The 23,412-nt window shown below is 42.7% G+C and overlaps 1 protein-coding gene across 1 annotated transcript in view; it reads right to left on the reverse strand.

The window, feature by feature from the left end:
* The window catches only part of PAPPA (pappalysin 1), a 611,319-nt gene that overhangs the window by 141,392 nt on the left and 446,515 nt on the right, over positions 1-23,412 (reverse strand). Inside the window, exon 13 of the mRNA XM_029613956.1 lies at positions 7,926-8,139. Within this exon, the coding sequence (XP_029469816.1) occupies positions 7,926-8,139 (214 nt within the window). The remainder of the gene's footprint in view (positions 1-7,925; positions 8,140-23,412) is intronic.

Below are 23,412 nucleotides of genomic sequence, written 5' to 3' on the forward strand. Positions count from 1 at the left end.
GAGAGTCTCATGATGGTCCTTTAATTCAGCCACTGTCTTTTGAATCCACTCGCCAAAGAGATTGTCTCCTATGCAGGGAAGGTCAGACAACCTATCTTGGACTTCCGGTCGAAGGTCTGAAGACTTGAGCCAAGCCCATTGTCTCACTGAAATAGCAGCTGCAGATACTCTGGTTGCAGTGTCAAAGATGTCATAACATGATCTGATTTCATGTTTGCCTGCCTCCAAACCATTGTTAATTATGACCCAATATAATGACCCTATTATATTGGGTCATATAGAATTGGTAAGCGGCAATTCGGAGGATCAACATTGATCCTTGAAAGACTCGGTGACCAATGGTATCTAAAAACGTCTGTTCCTTGCCAGGGGGGAAAAAAGTATGAGGTTTCGACCTTTTTGCTCTCTTTTGTGCAGATTCAACCACCACAGATTGGTGATCCAACTGAGGCTTCTGAAAGCCTGGAGCTGACTGCACCAAATAGGCAGAGTCAGTTTTTCTGTGGACTGGTGCAATGGAGCCAGGATGTTCCCAGTTCTTTTTGAGGAGATCTAGAAGAACTTGGTGGATAGGGATGGAGGTGATTTCCTTGGGCGCATCCAGGAATTGAAGCAACTCCATCATTTGATATCTGTCATCCTGTTCCATCAGTAATTAGAAGGGGACCAATTCAGACATTTCCTTCACAAAATTTATGAAAGAAAGGTCCTCTGGAGGAGAATGCTTTCTACTCTCAGTGGGTGAAGGAGGTGATGGCAAATCATCGGTGTCTGGTGAAGAATCATCAGTCCAGGTATCACAAGGATCAGCACCTGCCCTCTAGGAACTGGAGAGGGACCTGGGTAGTTGGATACCTGAAGGTCTCGGTCTAGGCTCTGAAGGCATCGGAGGAATAACCAGAGGCACCGATGAAAGCAATGAAGGCTCTGGCGCAGGCATCGAGGGCATCGGTGGATGGCTCGATGGTGCCGATGGAGGAATCGGCACTGATCTCGATGGCTGAGGCAGAATTCCCGATGGAGGGATGCGGAACTGTGTTTCTCTTCCCGATGATGGCGCCGGCCATCCAGTGCTTCTACCATGTGACAGGGGCCAGCCAATGGCACGGATACCCTGTCACATGGTAAGGGCAAAGGGGCATCGGCGCTATTTTTTTTTTAGAACAGCTGATGCCTGGGAACGGGAAATCTCTCCCCAAGGCCCCCCTGGATCTCTCCTCTCCCCAAGGCCCCCCTGGATCTCTCCCCGAGGCCCCCCGAGGCCCCCCTGGACCACCAGGTAATTTTAAAAGGTTTTGGGGGGGTCGGGAGGGGGTTGATTTAAAGGGTCGGGTGGGTTTTTTTTTTTAGCGGCACGGGCCTCCCTAAAAAAAAAGGGTCGGGAGGTCGATTTAAAGGGTCGGGTGGGTTTTTTTTTTTTATCGGGCCATCGGCGCCATTTTAATTAGTGGCAGCCAAAATGGCGCCAATGGCCCGAGAGCGGGAGATCACGCCGGGGCCCCCCCCCCCCACTGGACCACCAGGTAACTTAACATTTTGCGGGGGTTCGGGAGGGTGGGGGAGGGTAAGGAATTGGTTTTAAAGGGTCAGGGTGGGTTTAGGGGTTGTTTTGGTGTGCCAGTTTTCCCGCCCTCCCCCAAATAATTCCCATGTCCTATTTAACGATACAATACAAATGCCCCTGACGATAAATCGGGGGCATTTGTATTGTATCGTGCACTCTAATGATTTAGAACGATTTTAAAATTATCTGACGATAATTTTAATCGTTCAAAAACGATTCACATCCCTACTGAATATGTATATCCTTTGCAACTCTCCTGGACCTCTAGGAAGAGCAAAGCTAGCAAGTGTATATCATAAGTCTAGAGGTGCTCAATGGATCTCACTGGACCATGTTAGATGTGATGTCACATGATGATGTAACTCACACTGCATTATCCAACTGGATCCTATTCCATATAAGGCATTTTGTGACAAGGTTCCAGGTATTCATGGGAAATGTCAGGGATAAGCTTAAACAGAAACATAGAAACATAGAAGTGATGACAGAAAAAGACTTTATGGCCCATTCAGTCTGCCCAGCAAGCTGTCATAGTTACCAGTTTCCCATACTTATCAGTTACTCAGTCCACCAAGGTCAGGGCTCTTGTTGATAACTATTTGAGCCCAATTTCCTCCCCCCCCCCCCCCCTCCACCGTTGAAGCAGAAATTAGTATTGGCGTTGCATCAGAAGTGTAGTATCAGGCTTTTTCATTAAGGATAGTAACTGCTGCATCAAACAAGTTACCCCATGCTTATTTGTTATACCAGACAGTACAGTTCAATGTCCTTGTTGGTTAACTGAATTCCATTCTTCTTTTCCCCCTGCCGTTGAAGCAGCGAGCACTGATGGCGTTGCATCACAGTATGAAGGCTTATTTTTAAGGGTAGAATCCGTCACACCAGCAAGTTACCCCCATGCGACAGCTTATTTGTTAAGGGTAGTATCTGCCACACTAGTAAGTTACCCCAAAGCCTCTTACTTCATTCCTTTCCCCCTTGCCTTTAGGGATCCACAGTGTTTATCCCATGCCTTTTTGAAATCTTGCACAGTGTGGGGCAGATTTTAAAACCTGTGCGCGAGCGCAGATTTGTTTGCGCAACCCAGCGCAAACAAATCTATGCCCGATTTTAACATGTGCGCGCATCCTCGAGCATGTTATAAAATCCAGGGTCGGCGTGTGCAAGGGGGTACACAATTGTGCAACTTGCGCATGCCGAGCCACGCAGCCTGCCTCCGTTCCCTCCAAGGCCGCTCCGAAATCAGAGGGAACTTTCCTTCCACCATCCCCCCGCACCTTCCCCTCCCTTCCCCTATCTAACCCGCCCCCCCAGCCCTATCTAAAAAAAAAACCCATACCTTTATTGAAGAAGTTACGTGCACCGTCCGATGGCCGGCCCGCGATCCCAGGCACAGCAGCAAATGGCCACTGTGCCTGGAGGCTCAGGCCAAGCCCCCGTCCCGCCCCTGCCCCGCCCCTGCCCCGCCCCTTTTTGCAAGCCCCAGGACATATGCGCATCCCGGGGCTTGCGCGTGCCACCGAGCCTATGCAAGATCGGCTCGGCGCGTGCAGGGGCAGTTTGGGGCAGCTTTTTGGGGGTTATGCGCGTAACTTACGTGCGTAACCCTTTGAAAATCTGCCCGTTTGCCTTCACCACCTCCTCTGCCTAGGCATACCAGGCGTCCTCTACCCTCTCCATGACGAAATATTTCCTGACATTGGTTCTGAGTTGTCATGACTGCTAGTTCTATTGGATTCTTTCCAGCAGAAAAGGTTTGTTGTTGACCGTGCATCATTAAAACCTTTCAAGTATCTGAAGGTCTGTATCATATCGCCTCTATTCCTCCTCTCCTCCAGAGTATACATATTTATGTCCTTCAACCTCTCCTCATAAGTCATTTGATGGAGACCTCCCACTATTTTGATCGCTCTTCTCTGGACCACCTCCAACCTGTCTCTGTCCCTTTTGAGATACGGTCTCCAGAACTGAACATAGTACTCCAGGTGAGGCCTCACCAAGGACCTGTACAAGGGGATTATCACTTCCTTTTTCTTACTAGATATTCCTCCCTCTATGCACCGAGCATTCTTCTAGCTTTAGCTATCATCTTGTCACATTGCTTCGCCATCTTTAGATCACTAGACATTATTTCCCCAAGGTCTCTCTCCTGTTCCGTGCACATTACTACTGTAATATTTCTACTGGCCATGTGTATTTTTAAAATATTATCTAGTATCCTTTAACAGTTTTGAATATTATACGTCAGTAGCATATTTTCCTTTTGCTGATGTATGGAGTGCTGTTCTATTCTTGCTATTGCTCAAAGACTGGATTTGCTAAGTATGCAAGCAGCACATCCATCTACTATATCAGTATGCATCATTTTCCTTCTGCTGTTCATAGTCTTATCACTATTGAGAAAAATGGAGCATTTCTAGGTAAATTCTTCCAGATTTATTTAGAAAACCTAACTTAAAATGCATCACCAAAACAAACTTGCACACCATCTTCAATGAATCCTTCACAAATCTGTATTATTGTATATAAAACAATGTATATTTTAATTTTTGAAATAAATCTGTAATATTTTAACTAGGAATGTACCATTTTTGTCATAGTAGTTACTGAGCTTGTTTTGAGCTGGATCGAAGCACCAAGGCATTGGCAAGCATGCAAAGCAGTTAGCCAATTGGCTCAGATTTTTTTTGGCCTGATAGTTTCCTCCTGCTTTCAGCTCAATCGGAACTGGTCCCTACTAGGGCTATGGTGCCATAAGCCTTCATTTGCAAGTAGCCAGAGCTTTTTAATCAATTTCTGATCTTCCCACGTGGCCCATTCCTTACAGTGACAATTCTTGGGCTAAGAGCCACAGACAGTGACACTCTCTCTGCAACCTGGTAGGTAAGCACCCTAAATCTTGCTGTTGTGTGATGGTTGGGACTCCCAAGAAAGTCGTAAATACCGCCTCTTCAGCATTCGTAGCCCTTGGCTGCTCAAGGAACAGGTTGGCTTTCAATAATTAAACCAGAACTCCCTCAGACACTGCTGCTGAGCCATCGCCGTGCAACTCTAGTGCCATTTTAACTTGAGACAGCACGTTTAAGTGCTCAGAGCTTCAGAGACTGCAAGCAAACTGAGGCTTAAGAAAGGGGGAAGGAGTGTGGAAAAAAAAAAGCAAAAGAAATTCAGTGTGGATAAATATTTTGCCAATGATTTAATTGTCTAGTCATGTTTCTCCAGGATTCTTTTCTCTGCTATAGCTAAACTTTTGGAGACTTACCTAAGGAATGGAATGAGCTTGCATTAAGAAAATACTAAACTCACAGCAATTCTGTTACAAATTGTTATAGCCACACTTAAAAAGTGTTAAGCTGGAAAGCCAAAGGTAGTCACCTCAGCGTCCTGTATTTACGTGAGTTCACCCTTGAAAAAAAAAAAAGACTGGATATTATTTTATTTTAAATCTAATCAACAGAAACATTCCCAAGTTTTATCTGTATTCTATGATGCTTGATTTTGCCTCCCACTAGCGAGTCCCTATTTCTCTCTGTCCAGCTTCAGCACTGGAATTTTGGCCAGATTTGCACAACTGAACCTCACGTGAAGCCTGATCTCCACTCTCTTTAGGTCTTCACATGGGTAGGGGCTTAGTTCACAAACTTAATCAGTCTCCCAGAATCCAGGTCAGAACGCAGTGACTGAATTCAGTTAACCAGAACTAGTTCTATTTCTTTGTTTATTTTTAGGAATCAGGAAGTCAGGGGGTTAGGTGATGAATATTTGGAAATTCTATAGAAAAATTTAGAAGTCCTATCACATGTTTGAAAGTCAAAATAATAATCAACAGCATTACTTTTTTTTTTTTTTTTACATATCAATTAATTCCACACATTTTTACTGTGAAGGTTTTAGGAGTAAAAATACTATATATCACAGATACTTACTGAAGCCTGAAGTAAGCTTGTGCCTCATAAAATAAGTTTCTCTACATCTGGGTTGCAAAGAACTGGAGTATAGTAATGGAATTTGAAAAAAGTCAATCATTACTCTATAGTGCCTGAGTGCACTGGAAGCTACGGCTCACTGCCTCTATGAGTTTGCACTATGCTCTGGACTAAAGATGACCTCTTTTCTGTATATTAAATTGTTTGTACAACAAGCTGAGCATTTACCCAGATGCGGAAAAGAATTATTTTCCTTCCTTTTTTTTTTTTTATTAAATGTTTTATAGTGCACATGACCTAGTTTAAGTACAGAAAGTTTGCAATTACAGGTTCAAATGCTGCCCACAAATGCCTTGCCCTAATATAACACTGTTCACATTTAGAATAAAATTTTTCAAGAAAAGATATTACCCCACTTACACTCCAACCCCTGAGTGGCCCACCAGGGAGCTTTAGCAAGGACTCGGGGACACAGACTCAACAGTGAGGGATTACACACCATTAGAGAGGGAACATGAGTTTTCTCAGCATGTACAAAGCTCCAAATTGTGGAGAAAATACTTTTTGGTTAAAATGTTATTTTCTTCTACTAAAAAATTAATGGAGCCCCTGTTTAATGGCAGAATGCTAGTGGTTCTGTCAAATTGTAACTTGCAAGTATATATATAGATTTGAGAGCATATGTGTATAGAGTATGGAGGTAATTTTCAAAGGAGTTATGCGCATAAATGTAACATACCATTGAAGCAATTTTCAAATGCCATTTATTAGAGTAAAGTGAACTTACATTAGTAAATTCTATGAACAATTCAATGGCATATATTGTAGTAATTTTCCAAACCCACTTACTTGAGTAAAGTGCATTTACATGTATAAAACTCATTTTTACGTGTGTAAATGGTTTTTAAAATCAGACCTTATATATATATATAGATTAGCGAGAGAGATCATCTATGAGTCAGGAGTAGCAAACACAACAGTATTATATGCCAGACAGAAGCCTGTTAGCTCCCTCACCTGGCTGCCAATAGCGCTTGGGGGAGGGTGGGGGAATTCTGAAATCTAGTTAGTGCATATATAAAAAAGCATTAAGAAGATACATTATGGATTATAAATAAGAAAGGGACAACGGAAGCCAGATAAGGGACTATATTTTATTTGCAGAAGAATTTTAACAATTTATTTGTTGGGTGAACCTTATCTGGTTCTGTCAAATTGGTGATTATTATTAGAAAGCAAATGAAAGCATTGTGCCAGGAGAGCATACTGTGATGCTTAATTAGATATTGTTAAAATTATAAGTTGGGGGATTTTCTGTTACATCCCTTTTGTGACAACATTTTCTTTACTGAGTTCTGCGACTGGAATATACTGCATATGCGAGACTGAGCACAATGGCAATTTTCCCATCTTGGAAGCAAATTGCACTAGCTATTCTAGAAAACCTGAACAGGCTAAGCTGAAATACTCTGCTCAAGTAGTAGAATTATTGTGTGTAAGTTAAACTAACACCACTTTCACAACAGAAGGTGAAAATGTGAGAAAAAGCTAAGGACTGTGGCACTTATTGTTTGTGTGACGTGCATTCTGTATTGACTCAGTAAGTATAGGTTAGTCAGACCAGTTTGGAACCATTTTGGATTAGAAAGTCTATTTATTTGGGTATTACCTACCAGGGACTACTAAAGAGAATATTTCAGGTTCAGGTCAAGATCTACCAACCTAACAGTGAGATACCACAAGCTATGCAGTTCCCCTCTGAACAACAGGCTACAGGTATTGCACTATATTTTCACACTAACTATTGGGAAGTCATTCAACCTGGTTTACTTACTGAGTTGGCGAAGTTGAACTGTTCCTCTAATTTAGGGGCGCATGTGTGTGTGACAAATTTCTGTCCCATCTTGTATGCATAGGGAACATATTTAGTACACAGGCCCCTTTATGTTGCTTTTTATGTTAGTTTTGATAAACATGCCAACAGAATCTCATTCGTATGCTCCTCCCATATAGCCATGCCCTGTGGATACTGTCTGCAAGATCACCCCTCTTCCCCTCACGCTCTCATCTTATCCTTCTCTTTTTAAGGTCACTAAGGGAATTCACGCTATGCTTGACTTTTTTTGTTTTGTTTTATTTGTGCAGGGTGATAATTACATGATAGAACTCCTTATCAGAGTATTAATTTACAGCAAAATAATTAGGATTCCAGTGGCTGTTGATAAAAGAGCGGGAGGAAAGAGTTCAAATGTATTGGCAATGTCATTGATGAAATGAAATGTGCAATCTGTGCAGTTGGGATACTACAGCTCTACCAGAAGTACAAGAGGTCAGCGTAGTTCATCACCCCCCCTCCTTCTAATGCCTTGATCAGGCCTTGACAAAGCTAGGAAACAGTGGGTGGTTGTGGAGGGAAGGTTGGTGCAAAGACTCACCTCTGCTCTGCTGGGCTATATATCTCTCCCCTCTGACAGCTGCTGATGGTGATGGGGTCGAAGTTCTGGAAGGAGCGAAGGGCCACCCCAGAGATGGCCACCAATTGGGAGCTGAAGCTAATGAGGACAGCCCGACTGTGGTAGAAGGGGTGACTGAGGTCATGGATGACAGGGATCACCAGGGGATTGTTCCTACAGCTTAGAACATGGACACCTGTCATGGCAGAGAGAAGAATAACAACAATCAAAAGCTTTGATTTTCACATCCACATAAAAGCATATGTCATGAGGCTGACAGGGCTCCCTAAGGGTTCTGTGGATTTACCTGATAGACAGTCAGTGACAATGCATAGTATGTGCATGAGGAGAGAGGACAACTTGCAAAATGAATACTGCCCTGCGAGCTGGCGAGGAGAGCACACCAGTGACTCACAGATCATCCACTAAATTAAAATTCTGCTTCAAAGATATATGACTACCAATTAAAAACTGTGTTTGCATATGAAAACACTCCGATTTTTAACTTAAAACTTCCCAATCCAAAATAAAAAAGGGTTTTCAGAACAAAAAGATTTTTTTTCTAAATCAAGACAAGCACCTGCCGGTTTTCTGAAAACATCACTTTTTTTATTTTCAGATTTTTCCTTTCAGTGATAAGAAATAAAAAGCCTCCTTTCTCCTTTGGTTTGGAGTTGACCCTGAAATCACCCCTGCACCAGCTTGCCTCCCACAGCCCCTTTTGATAGGAGCTCTATGCACAGCGCTGCAGTTAAAAACAGGTGCTGCTATAATGGGGACTGCTAAACCTACAGATACGCTTCTTAATCTTGGAATTACAAATACTTCAGATGCTTTGTTCCTTTCTGGCATGACATCATTCCAAGCCTTTCATCTTGGGAGCCATGACTTCCCTACTTTCTTCCTCTTCTTTCAGGATCCTTCAAAGATAAAGATGACTCCAGTGGCCAGAGCAGAAGTGTCTTGTTTTAACTGAGATCAGTGGAAATGCCACAGAGTCTTTAAAGGCTAAATAGTCCTTTATCTGCAAGAAGCTATATCCACATTCTTTTCAAACATAGGGTTTTTGTTATTGTTTTACACGATAAGGTGAAGCATTAGCACATGCTGCATTTTGCCCAACCAGGATTTATCAAATATTCCCTTTTTTTTTTGATCCAGTAGTTCCTCCTTTCTCCTGAGTCCAGTTGCAGGTAAAACCAGTTCTGGGATTCTGATACCATGAGCCTTCATTCACAACTATCTATTGATTTTTTTTCCCCTAGTTTTTTTCATGCACTCACTCTCCCACTGTTCTTAGCCTGATCATTGCAGCAACAGTCCTGAGGCTAGGTGCCAAGCACCAAGGCTCCTCTTGGAATTCTGTATCATGAGATGGCCACTAGGTGTCACCCTTTACAATGACCATGCTTCCCATCTTCAGGGCTGGGAACACTGCCTCCGCAGCATCCCTAGGGTCATGGCAGCAGCACTGCCACTCAGTCAGTGGGCTATCACCTAATATAAGCTTTTTAGCATGTAAAATGTATAAATAATGAATATACAAGCAATATAAAAAAATGTCAGAAAAGAAAAAAGAAGACAAAAAAGGAAAAAGCTGAGAAATCTCATGCTCTGCAAGGAATGTTATCAGCAAGGAACGTTATCAATTATATTAAATTCATAGGAGAAAAGAAAAATAAAGTAAATCTCTGGCACTTCATGATCATTTATTCCCAGGAATGAGAGCTGCATTTCCTCAAGGATGGCTCTCATCAGAAATCTATAAAGTCCTGTGTTTCCCATTTTGCTCTATGTTCTGCCCTATGCTTTAACTAAGAATTTCAGTGGTTTCCTGGGAAGAGAGAGCAGCACTGGACTCCCTAAGGAGATAATTACAATGATAAGCTTTTCTCAGCATATTATTACGATTAGCAACCTAACAGCAATATTGAGCTCCCTTTCCATGTTTGCTCTCAGTTCTATTTCAAAAGATAACTCTTTCAGTCCTCCTGCTATGCTCTCCTCTCACTCCACCCAGGAACTTGAATTGGTAATAAAATCCAGGCCTCCAGCAGGACAATGCAAAAGGATAGCCATCACGTATTCCTTCTAGTACAGTGAGAATTGTCATTTAAGTTCTGAACTTGGAAAGCAGTTTCAAAACTGGTCTTAAAAGTCAAGATTAATTGCATTTAACCATCCTACAACATATTTACAACTAGTTTTGTTTGAAAGTTATATGATGACTCTACTGTGCTTGGAAATTATTTTTCCAAATGTACGATATTCACTCTAGTTTTGCTACAAACTCTGCTAGTATAGTTCTTGATATTCCTATGGCTGCAGTACTATACCACCACTACAGATGGTAAAATAATTCATCATCTTAGTTTAAAATTATAACAGAAAAACCTTTCAGAGTTAAATAATCTCATTCACAAAAAGGTTTTAGAACAGTGATATTTACTACCAGGCCTTGAGGGCTGCCAACAGGTTGGGTTTTTCAGGATATCCCTACTGAATATGCATGAGATAGATCTTCATACAATGGAGGCAGGGGCATGCAAATTTTCTCATGCATATTCATTAGGGATATTCTGAAAACATGACCTGTTGGCAGCCTTTGAAGGCTGGGAGTGAATATCACTGGCTTAGAGAAAAAAAAAAGACTGTAACTTTGAAACAGCTGCACGGGTGCCTATGTGCACGGATTTTCCGGTTCACATCCAGAGATGCGTCCATTATAAAACATACGTGTGCATGGTATAAAATAGGTTGAATGCACGTGCATTTGAACTCAATTTTTAATGGAAGCACACATTTGCGCACAAATCCCATGTAAGTCATGGACATTTTAATAGGGACATGTACCGATGCCATAGCATGGCTTTACCCAGGGCAAGTCTTGCCTCACAAATCTGCTTCACTTTTTTGAAGGAGTTAATAAACATGTGGATAAAGGTGAACCGGTAGATATAGTATACTTGGATTTTCAGAAGGCGTTTGACAAAGTTCCTCATGAGAAGCTTCTAGGAAAAGTAAAAAGTCATGGGATAGGTGGCGATGTCCTTTCGTGGATTGCAAACTGGCTAAAAGACAGGAAACAGAGAGTAGGATTAAATGGGCAATTTTCTCAGTGGAAGGGAGTGGACAGTGGAGTGCCTCAGGGATCTGTATTGGGACCCTTACTTTTCAATATATTTATAAATGATCTGGAAAGAAATACGACGAGTGAGATAATCAAATTTGCAGATGACACAAAATTGTTCAGAGTAGTTAAATCACAAGCAGATTGTGATAAATTGCAGGAAGACCTTGTGAGACTGGAAAATTGGGCATCCAAATGGCAGATGAAATTTAATGTGGATAAGTGCAAGGTGATGCATATAGGGAAAAATAACCCATGCTATAATTACTAGGGATGTAAATCGTGTGCCCGATCGTCTTAATGATTGAAATCGTCTGGCAGGAGAAGAAAATCGTGTTTGGCATGATTTTTTAGTTAAAAAAATTGTTTTTTCCGATTAGTACGCACTAACGGGAGTTAGTGCGCACTAACAGAAAATGATACAATTTGACACTTTTCAGGTCAGTTAAGGTCAGTTTAGGAATGAATATGTATTCCTATTGGCTGCCCTCTTATTTATTCATGTTACCAAGGTTCCCACTGACAATATATGGGGGATGGGAAATGGAAACAGTTGGTAGCTTGACAAAAAAAGTAATGTGATCAGTCAATGTGACAAGAACTTGTGCCCTATCCCTGATACCAGGAGTGTTGTGATCTTCCTGCATGCAGTGCCGTATCCCTGATACTGGGAGTGTTGTGATCTTCCTGCACGCAGTGCAGGTGTAACTTGCGCGCGCCGCCCCGGTATCCCCCAGCACAGGCCGCAGTGCCGGGGGACTCGGGACCGCCCTCCCGGCCCGCCCCCGAACCGTCGCCACGTTCCCGGACCCACCCCAGACCGCCCCCTGCCCCCGGACATGCCCCTCGGGCACGCCCCTCCCGCCCCTTTTATGAAGCCCCGGGACTTACGCCCATCCCGGGGCTTTGCACGCGCCGGCGGCCTATGCAAAATAGGCGCGCCGGCACGTGAGTGCCCTGCGCGCGTAAATCCAGGAGGATTTACACGCGCAGGGGTTTTAAAATCTATCCCTTAGTGAACTTAATAGCAGGTAGTGGACTTCTCCTCCAAGAACTTATCCAATCCTTTTTTAAACACCGCTATACTAACTGCACTAACCACATCCTCTGGCAACAAATTCTAGAGTTTAATTATGCGTTGAGTAAAAAATAACTTTCTCCGATAACTTTTAAATGTGCCCCATGCTAACTTCATGGAGTGCCCCCTAGTCTTTCTACTATCCGAAAGAGTAAATAACCGATTCACATCTACCCGTTCTAGATCTCTCATAATTTTAAACATCTCTATCATATCCCCCCTCAGCCGTCTCTTCTCTAAGCTGAAAAGTCCTAACCTCTTTAGTCTTTCCTCATAGGGGAGCTGTTCCATTTCCCTTATCATTTTGGTAGCCCTTCTCTGTACCTTCTCCATCGCAATTATATCTTTTTTAAAATGCAGTGACCAGAATTGTACACAGTATTCAAGGTGTGGTCTCACCATGGAGTGATACAGAGGCATTATGACATTTTCCATTTTATTCACCATTCCCTTTCTAATAATTCCCAACATTCTGTTTGCTTTTTTGACTGCCGCAGCACACTGAACCGACAATTTCAATGTGTTATCCACTATGACGCCTAGATCTCTTTCTTGGGTTGTAGCACCTAATATGGAACCCAACATTGTGTAATTATAGCATGGGTTATTTTTCCCTATATGCATCACCTTGCACTTATCCACATTAAATTTCATCTGCCATTTGGATGCCCAATTTTCCAGTCTCACAAGGTCTTCCTGCAATTTATCACAATCTGCTTGTGATTTAACTACTCTGAACAATTTTGTGTCATCTGCAAATTTGATTATCTCACTCGTCGTATTTCTTTCCAGATCATTTATAAATATATTGAAAAGTAAGGGTCCCAATACAGATCCCTGAGGCACTCCACTGTCCACTCCCTTCCACTGAGAAAATTGTCCATTTAATCCTACTCTCTGTTTCCTGTCTTTTAGCCAGTTTGCAATCCACGAAAGGACATCGCCACCTATCCCATGACTTTTTACATTTCCTAGAAGCCTCTCATGAGGAACTTTGTCAAACACCTTCTGAAAATCCAAGTATACTACATCTACCGGTTCACCTTTATCCACGTGTTTATTAATTCCTTCAAAAAAGTGAAGCAGATTTGTGAGGCAAGACTTGCCCTGGGTAAAGCCATGCTGACTTTGTTCCATTAAACCATGTCTTTCTATATGTTCTGTGATTTTGATGTTTAGGACACTTTCCACTATTTTTCCTGGCACTGAAGTCAGGCTAACCGGTCTGTAGTTTCCCGGATCGCCCTGGAGCCCTTTTTAAATATTGGGGTTACATTTGCTATTCTCTAGTCTTCAGGTACAATGGATGATTTTAATGATAGGTTACAAATTTTTACTAATAGGTCTGAAATTTCATTTTTTAGTTCCTTCAGAATTCTGGGGTGTATACCATCCGGTCCAGGTGATTTACTACTCTGGAAGGGAGGGGGGAGGCAGGAGAGTTGAAAAAAGGGTCCCCCCTTTGCATAAATTTGTTCCCACTTCCCCTGAACCTAATCCAGCATCCATACTGAGGACCCTCCAGTTCCTAGAGTGCTGCATTGTACCTAGAAGCTACTACTTGAATTTGTCCCAGGCCCCAAGTGACATGAACACTGGAAGAAAAGGCTGCAGTACTGGTAGGCCTGGCCATGCCACACAAGCCATGGGAGTAGAAGAAGAGCCAGCTATTGGTGCAGGCAGCAAAAGCTCAAGTTAAGAAGAACAGCGGTGTGGCCAGCAGCATAGCTAGCAGTGAATGGGCTCCCATTACACCATGTGCAAGGATTTTAGGTATACTAGGCAAACCTTACAGCCTTGAGCCCACCACACAGCACGCTACATAAACAATTAAAAATTATGCATTTATAACATTTTACATGAAAAAGAACGTGCAAAGTACAGTCTTCTGAGGTAAAAATATCACAACAATCTATATAAATAAAAATGTTAAATGGTTTGGACAAAATAGCTAATCTCAGAAACCACTGAACCGATTGCTTTCAAATTTGGACACAACCTTCATTTCGCATACAGGAAGGTTCTTCTGTACTTATATTACAGATATATCACACCTGTGACAGGTAAAATGGGTTTAAAATTCTTTTTCCAGAAAACAGCGACATCTGCTGGACGTAAGCGCCATCTGTTACACCTTACACTAACACACGCTACACTAATCATTTCGCCAGTCCAGGTCCACGTTTCACTTCCATTTTAACACATTCGCGCACTTTTTTCGCCGGAAGATAACTATTTCCTTTACAGATAAAATACACCCACCTCCCTCCTTACACCCCCCACACACATGCCAAATTGATTTACTTCCCAGGCCCTCACAACACACACAAAACCTGACAGAAGTCCGGGAGGCTCCAGCGGGGGGGCCAGGACCGGTCCGGGACACATCTCCTGCACTACGGCCGTTGGCTGCCAGCAATCAACATGGCACTGACAGCACTTTCCCTTACTATGTCACTCGGGGGACACCAATGGCGGCAGTAGCCCATGTGACATAGTAAGGGCGAGGGCCCCTCGGCGCCATTTTCAGGACTGGCAGCCGGTGGACCTTTGCCCTTACTATGTCAGAGGACCTACCGCTGCCATTGCTCCACCCCACTGACATAGTAAGGGCAAAGGGCCGTCGGAACCCGTTTCAGTGCTCGCAGCCGACGGACCAACGCCAATACATCGCTCCCGGACCGCTCCTGAACGCCTGCTCCACCGACTGACATTTTTATCAGGTCTCGGGGGGGGGGGGGGGGGGGGGGCCGGGGGGGGGGGGGGGTGTAAATGAATTCATTGCGAACATCTTGGGGAGGGGTCACGAGGGGGGGGTTTCATTCATTCAGCAACTCTGGGGGGGGGGGCAGGGGAGGGGCTACTGTTTTTTGTGGGGCTGGGGGAGGGGGAGGCAGGAGAGTGTGGGGTGGTTAGTTTAAGACAACTTTTTTCATAGGGTTGTTTTTTGGGGGAAGGGGGAGGTTCACACACAAAATACATACACTAAACTTGCCCTCCCCAGACCACAAAACAAATTTGGAAGTGCAAATTTGGTTAGGCACTCCCCTATTTGGCTACATAACGTGCACAGATGCCCAGGGACAGACCACATGTAGCACCAACAATTTTAATTTCCCAGGTCTTGGGAGGGGGCAGGAGGGTGGGGGGTTATTATTTGATTTAAAGGGTTGGGATTGGGGTTTTTTTTGGGGGTGGGGGGGGGGGGTTCGCACAGAAATAGAAAGACAAAGGTTTTCTGATCTGAAGGGTAGGCAGTAGGCGGGGAGAGGTGACAGTGAGGGGAGGGAGAATGAGGGGGAGGTGAGTGTCAGGGGAGGGAGAATGAGGGGAGAGGTGAGTGTGAGGGGAGAGAGTTGAAGTGGGAACAGAGGAGGGAAGGGGGGTGAGTGACCAAGGGGGAGGAGGATGAGTGACTGAGGTAAATGAGCAAGGGGAAGGGAGAGGGAGGGTAAAGAACCTGACTCTGCCACTGCAACGCGTGGCCGGGTACCGCTAGTATGTATATAAGTATTTCATCCATTGCTGTAGTGCCAGCCATAAAACGCTGTGCAAAAGATACTTGGAATCCATATGGCATTAGGCCTATTTTAATGTGCTGAGTGTGTGCTTAGCCCTCAGAAAGACATGAATTATGAAACACTAAACCTCCTATACATAAACAGCACTTCCAGCACTCAAGCAGAAACAATATCTATGAAAAGGCAACACAGCAAATATTTCACCAGGCCCTAAAACACTAATATATTCCTATTAGCAAAACAGAATAAGCCAGGTTGCAATATATCCTTACACAGAAATTACATGTTAGTAGAATATCAGTTTGGTTACACATGCAGAAAACAAACAGACCCTCACCAAATATACAATAAACAGACATAAAGCATAAATAGAAACATGTACATGAAAACTAAACTGGAAATTGCAACAAGCCAGATTCTGTACGCAGTGCAACAATGGAAAAATTGAAACCACTGTTTCTTATAAAACCAAGAAATATAAAATATAAAATATAAAAGAAATAAAAAGAATAAATATTTCAATCAGCTGACGAATAGAGTAAATCTAATAATTTAATTCATAAACATTTTGAAAATTTTCCCAAACACCAATAAAATGTTTTAAACAGCAAGCACATTAAATAATACACAAATCTCCATACTTGGAGATTTTGATTTCCAATTACCCTGCATTGTTGTGGAATAGAAGGTATGATGCACAAACGTTCTCCTCTCTTTATTATACACACACATTTTTATTCTCTCACACATGCACTCACCTGCACACTCTCTCTCTCTCATGCTTACTCTCCCCCCCCCCCCACCCCACACACATACATGCTACCTCTCTCATTCACACACACATACTTATTATGCTCTTTGTATCACATCATTCAAGGAGACACTGCCCATTCCCATGCCAACCATGCAACAGTCTAAGGGGACCAGGGAATACTAGGTAGGGAAGGGGGAGACTGGGGTTAGAATAGGAAGCTGGGCAGGGGGGAGCAGGGGATTATTCAGCATGGAGATGGGAATGGCAATGGAGGGTATGCGGGGCAAGGAGAGGGCCAGAAAAAAGAAAAAAGGCAGGGGCAAAACATGGGGTCTCACTACAGTACACCACGTTTTTCTTTAATAACAGGTAATTCCAATTTATTAAGGGAGAATGTTAAGGTGGTTTCCCTTTTTTTTCACAACTACTACTGACCTGGATAGCTCAGCTACAGAAAAACCAGCCAGTAGAATTAAAAAAAAAAAAAAGGCTGCTGTCAGCAGGAGCGGGCACCAGTAGCATCAACAAATAAAAGAACAGAAAAAAGTGGAGGGGTCAGCAGCCTGGTGAAGCAACACAGCGTGAGGCTGACGTGACTGGCCAGGTTCAGACTTGACAATGAGAGCTAATGAACAGATGCCATTAAGAATAGCCAGCAGTAATCAGCGGGCAAACACAGTTACAACAGGGTGCGGGACTGAAACATGAGCTGAGGGGGAAACAGATGATGGAATGCGGCTGGTGCCGGCACAGCCTACCACCACCCCACCCCAGAGAAAAAGTGAGGGCTGGAGGAACGGCAGCAGGTGCCTCAGACACTAGAGGGGCTCAATGGGAGTAAAGGTAGGGCAGCAGGCTGCAGCTGGACTGGCCAACAGGCCAATACAGTAAAGGTCGCGGGAGAGTGGGCGAGCGCCCGCTCTCCTGTGCGCGCGATTCAGGAGGGACAAACATGCAAATTAGGGCCCGCAGTAAAAAGAGGCACTAGGGACACTAGCGTGTCCCTAGCGCCTCTTTTTTGACAGAAGGGGCGGCTGTCAGCGTGTTTGACAGCCGACGCTCAATTTTGCCGGCGTCGGTTCTCAAACCCGCTGACAGCCACGGGTTCGGAAACCGGAAGCCGGCAAAATTGAGCGTCCGGTTTTCAACCCGTGAACCGATTTTCAAAAAATTTTTTTTTTAATTATTTTAAACTTTTGGGACCTCCAACTTAATATTGCCATGATATTAAGTCGGAGGGTATACATTTCCCCGGCGCCGGCAGAAATTAACACCTACCTACTGAATAAGGGGTAGAGCTAGCGCGTCGAAAACACGCATCCAAACGCGGGGGGTACTGTATCAGCCCGCAAGTAAATTAAGAGAGAGAGAGGAGAGATGAGCAGTTCAAACTTCAAGCTAGCACCAGGAATGCACCTTTCACAAGTTCATCATGTTCTTGACACTTCTGTAGCTGCAGGAGTCTGTGCCAGCAGCCCAAAGAAAGAGCATGCAGCTGATTGGTGCACCAGGCTTCATAGCTATGCCTAATCCGATTGGCCCCTAAAACAGCCAAGGTAGATACACTTTCCTTTCTACCTTGACCGGGTTTTACAGTGTCCGGTTATCCTTGCAACCAAACACTGGACAAGTCACTGGAAAACCGGACTGTCCAGTTCAAAACCGGGCAGTTGGACACACTACATATATCCACTGTTGCCAACCTGTGGCATTTTATATTTTACCTACAAAGGTTGCCAAGCACTGGAACATGTTAGGCAGGAAACTAATGAAATCTCCATCACTGGAGGTTTTTAGGAACAGATAAGAGAAACATTTCAGAAGATATGTATAAAAAGGGAACCTGCCCGAAAACAAAGGAATGGACTAGATGATTTCTTGATGTCCCTTCCAGTTCAATTATTAGGTGATATGAACATGTATTCAAATGGTTTCTCCAGCTAGTAGTTAGCCACATAAAACTTATCTGAATAACTTGGAGGTGTTCTGGGGATGCTCCGGGCAGAGTTAACCAGATAATTTATCTATATAAGTCTGTTTGTGCCAGAGAGCAGTCCTAAAATTAGCTAGATAAGTTTATCCAGCCAATTAGGACTTTATTTGACTATATGAAGCAGGTAGCCCATGCTCTCCCTCTTGATCCTAGTTTACAGCTGACAGTAGAAGGTGTCTTAATATCTTTCTCAGAAGTGGTCAGAAATTTAGGGGTATGGATTGCTTCACGTATATCTTGAAGACCCCAAGTTAAAGTGACTATTAAATCAGGTTATTTAAAGCGCAGGATGGTCCATGGGATTCAATTGATTTTATCTAATCTTTATACTGTGGTCCAGGCTTTTCTACTTACAACTATAGATATTTGCAATTCGCTGTTTGTAGGCCTCCCCAGTTATGTCGTTAGGGCTCTGAAGCTTTTGTTGAATGCTGTCACCCATCTTTTTACAGGTTGTGCTATTAGATACCATATTACTCCTGTGCTGCAGGAATTACATTGGTTGCCTGTTATACAAAGAGTGAAGTTTAAGGTGCTCAAGGCCGAAACAAGGATATCAAGCACCCTAGACCAAACATATTGCTTAGCAGCTCCACACCCCCTCTCATGCATTTTTAAAAAATCATATATTTACATGCAAAAGGACATTCAAAGTACAATCTTCTGAAGTAAAAATATCATTTACAACATATATATATTTACATGCACTGCTTTGGTGTCAGTCTGAAAACTCCTGCAAATAAGACACTTGGAGGTCCATATTTAGAAGCAATTAGCCAGATAAATTAGAAGTTATCTGGCTAAATGAATATTTGGGCATTTATCTGACTAAATTAGTACATAAAGAACCTAAAAAGTTGCCATACTGGATCTCTCCAAGAGTCCATCATCCTGTTTCAAACAGTGGTCAATCCAGGTTACTGTTTCAAACAGTGGTCAATCCAGGTTACAAGTACCTTGCAAGTATCCAAACATTATGATAGAGGTCTTTAAGATCATGAGAGGTCTTGAACGAGTAGATGTGACTAGGTTATTTACACTTTCGAATAATAGAAGGACTAGGGGGCATTCCATGAAGTTAGCAAGTAGCACATTTAAGACTAATCGGAGAAAATTATTTTTCACTCAATGCACAATAAAGCTCTGGAATTTGTTGCCAGAGGATGTGGTTAGTGCAGTTAGTGTAGCTGGGTTAAAAAAAGGTTTGGATAAGTTCTTGGAGGAGAAGTCCATTAATGGCTATTAATCAATTATACTTAGGGAATAGCCACTGCTATTGCATCAGTAGCATGAGTTCTTCTTAGTGTTTGGGTAATTGCCAGGTTCTTGTGGCCTGGTTTTGGCCTCTGTTGGAAGCAGGATGCTGGGCTTGATAGACACTTGGTCTGACCCAGCATGGCAATTTCTTATGTTCTTATGTTCTTATTAGACAGATCCCATGCTACAAATGCCAGTAATAGCAGTGGCTATTCCCTAAGTCAGTTTGAATAATAGCAGTTTGTAGACTCCTCCAAGAACTTATCCAAATCTTTTTTAAACCTAGCTTCACTAACTGCCCTATCCATATCCTCTGGCAATGAATTCCAGAACTTAATTGTGCATTGAGTGAAAAAGAGTTTTCTCCAATTTGTTTTAAATGTGCTAATTGCTATCTTCATGGAGTGCCTCCTAGTTCTTCTATTATCTGAAAGAATAAACAACTGATTCACATTTACTTTCTAGTCCTCTTATGATTTTGTAGACCTCTACCATATCCTCCCTCAGCCATCTCTTCTCCAAGCTAAACAGTGCTAACCTCTATAGCCTTTCCTTATAGGGGAGCTGTTCCATCCCCTTTATCATTTTGGTTACCCTTCTCTGTAACTTCTCCAGTTCAACTATATCTTTTTTGAGATGCAGCAGTCAGAATTGTACACAGTACTCATGTGCAGTTTCACTATGGAGCAATTAAGAGGCATTTTGACATTCTCTGTTTTATTCACCATTCCCTTCCTAATAATTCCTAACATGCTGCTTGCTGTTTTGAATGCCACAGCACACTGAGCCGACAATTTCAATGTATTTTCCACTATGTCGCCTAGATCCTTTTCCTGAGTGGTAACTCCTATATAGAACTTAACATTAAGTAACTACAGCATGGATTACTTTTCCCCTATATGGATCACCTTGTATTTGTCCACATTAAATTTCTTCTGCAATTTGGAAGCAAGTCTTCCATTCTCGCAAGTTCCTCCTGCAATTTCTCACAGTCCACATGTGATTTAATTACTCTGAATAATTTTGTATCATCAGCAAATCTGATTACCTCACTCGTCGTATTCCTTTCCAGATCATTTATAAATATATTGAAAAGCACCGGTCCAAGTACAGATCTCTGAAGCATTCCACAGTTTACCTTTGTCCACTAGGGATGAGCATTTGTTTGTGATGAAATAGGAAATAGAGACGATATTTCCTATTTTGTCGCAGTTGGGGGGGGGGTGATGAAATGATAAGAAAGCCCACGAAATTCCGTGTGGTTTTCTTATTGTTTTTGGGGAGGGGAGAAAAGGCACATTAAAAAAAAACAAAAACCCACCCCAACCCTTCAAATGTAATTAATTGCAACCCCCACCCTCCTGACCCCCCCAAGACTTGCCCGACCCCCACCCCCCGAAGCTATATCCTGCACTCGCGCCGTCAGCTGCCAGTATTTAAAATGGCGCCAACAGACTTTGCCCTAACTATGTCACAGGGGCTACCGGTGCCATTGGTTGGCCCCTGTCACATGGTAGGAGCACAAGATGACGCTGGCCGTCCATTGCTCCTTCCATGTGACAGGGGCCGACCAATGGCATCGGTAGCCCCTGTCACATGGTATGGGCAAAGGGCCACCAGCGCCATTTTGTTTCCTGGTAGCCGACGGCCCAAGCATGGGAGATCGCTCCCGGAACCCCCGCTGGACCACCATGGATTTTAGGCAAGTTTTGGGGGTTCCAGAGGGTGGGGGGGGGGGGGGTTGTAGTAAACTAAATTGTAAGGGTTGGGGTGGGTTTTTTGTTTTTGAAGAAAATCGCTGAACAAAAAAAAAACCAACCCGTTGGAAAATGAAGTTTTCCACGGGTCGCCCGAGCCGAAGCCCGAGCCAACATGCAAAAACTAAACACATCTCTATTATATTCTCTGTTTTATTCTTCATTCCTTTCCTAATAATCCCTAGCATTCTATTTGCTTTCTTGGTTGCTTCTGCACACTGAGCAGAGGATTTCAATGTATTTTCAATGATGATACCTAGATCCTTTTTCTGAGTGGTGACTCCTAATGTGGAACCTTGCATTGTATATTCATAATTTGGGTTACTCTTCCCTAAGTGCATCACTTTGCACTTGTCCATATTAAATTTCATTTGCCATTTGCATGCCCAGTCTCACAGTTTTCACAATCCTCTTGTGAATTAACAACTTTGAATAATTTTGAGTCAATGCCAGATCTGTTCACCTCACTTGTTCCCATTTCCAGGTTGTTTATAAATATATTAAAAAGCAGAGGTCCCAGAACAGATCCCTGAAGCACTCCACTATTCACCTTTCTCCATTGGGATAATTTATAATTTAGTCCTATTCTGTTTTCTATCTTTTAACCAGTTGGCAATCCATAATAGAACACTACCCCCTATCCCATGACTTTTTAATTTCCTAAGAAGTTTCTTGTGAGGGACATTGTCAAATGTTTTCTGGAAATCCAGATATACTATATCACCTGGATCATCTTTATCCACATGTTTATTTATGCCCTTAAAAAAATGTAGCAAATCTGTGAGGCAAGACTTCCCTTGGCTAAATCCATGTTGCCTTTGTCCCATTAAACTATGCTTATCTATATGTTCAGCAATTTTGTTCTTTGGATAGTTTCTACCATTTTCCCTGGCATAGATGTCAGACTCACTAGTTATGTAGTTTCCTGGATCATCCCTTGATTCCCTTTTTAACTCATTATGTCCCACATTTTTAAAGAAACTATCTTCTAAATAGGACACTGGGATATTATGGGTTAAAAACTCTCTGATCTATGTGGTTGATTTAAAAATTGGTGTTACAATGGCAACCTTCCATCCTTCAGGTACCAAATAACTTATTTGCTCCCCAAACTGCTGAATATCAGGCTCAAGATGGTGCTTCCCACCACTGGCCTATTTCTCATGGCAAGGAAATCATCACTTTCGCCATTGCTATGAGAATTTCTGTTATACTTAACTTCACTCAGTTTGCATTAAATCCTATCTTTCCCCCACACAGCCACTCCTCTGAACATGTTATACCTGGAAATGTTTGAGTTATGGTCTTTCTGAGATTTAGTGTGGATTGGAAGGGAGGGCATGTGTAACCCATGACTGCTAATTGACATGGTTCATTCCAGCACCTCCATGTAGAACTTGTTGATGGTCTGATCTTTTGTTTTGCTCTGAGCATGCTCCAATTTTTGGTGAGACTCCCTGGAGATAACTTGTGGTCTGGAAGGCTGTTCAGTATGCAGCCCTATTGGATCCATCTCCCTGTGGAGCATTTGTAAACTCCAGAGATGATTATGTCAATAACATTTTCCTGATCTTTTCTAATTTTTCTGCTTACAATGAACCATTCTTCAGTGAATACCAAGGGTTTGTACTAGGGGTATGCAGGCTAAAATGTGCTTCTTGTCGTGTTGTCTGAGGGTCAATATTAATAGCCGTTAATTTATTTATTTATTTATTTCGGATTTTTATATACCGACGTTCTCAATACAGGTATCGAATCAGGTCGGTTTACATAGAACAAAACTGTCGCAATAGGGCGTTACATTAAACAGCGTTTCTTAACATATGAGTAGCATATAACATATAACATAAATATAAATAATATAAATTAGATATTACATATACAATAATAATAATAACTCGTTAATGTATTATAACGAGTTATTATAATAATAATAACTCGTTAATGTATAATAACTCGTTAATGTATTAATAATAATA

Source organism: Rhinatrema bivittatum, chromosome 8, assembly GCF_901001135.1.
Source record: "Rhinatrema bivittatum chromosome 8, aRhiBiv1.1, whole genome shotgun sequence".
NCBI classification, from domain to species: Eukaryota; Metazoa; Chordata; class Amphibia; order Gymnophiona; family Rhinatrematidae; genus Rhinatrema; species Rhinatrema bivittatum.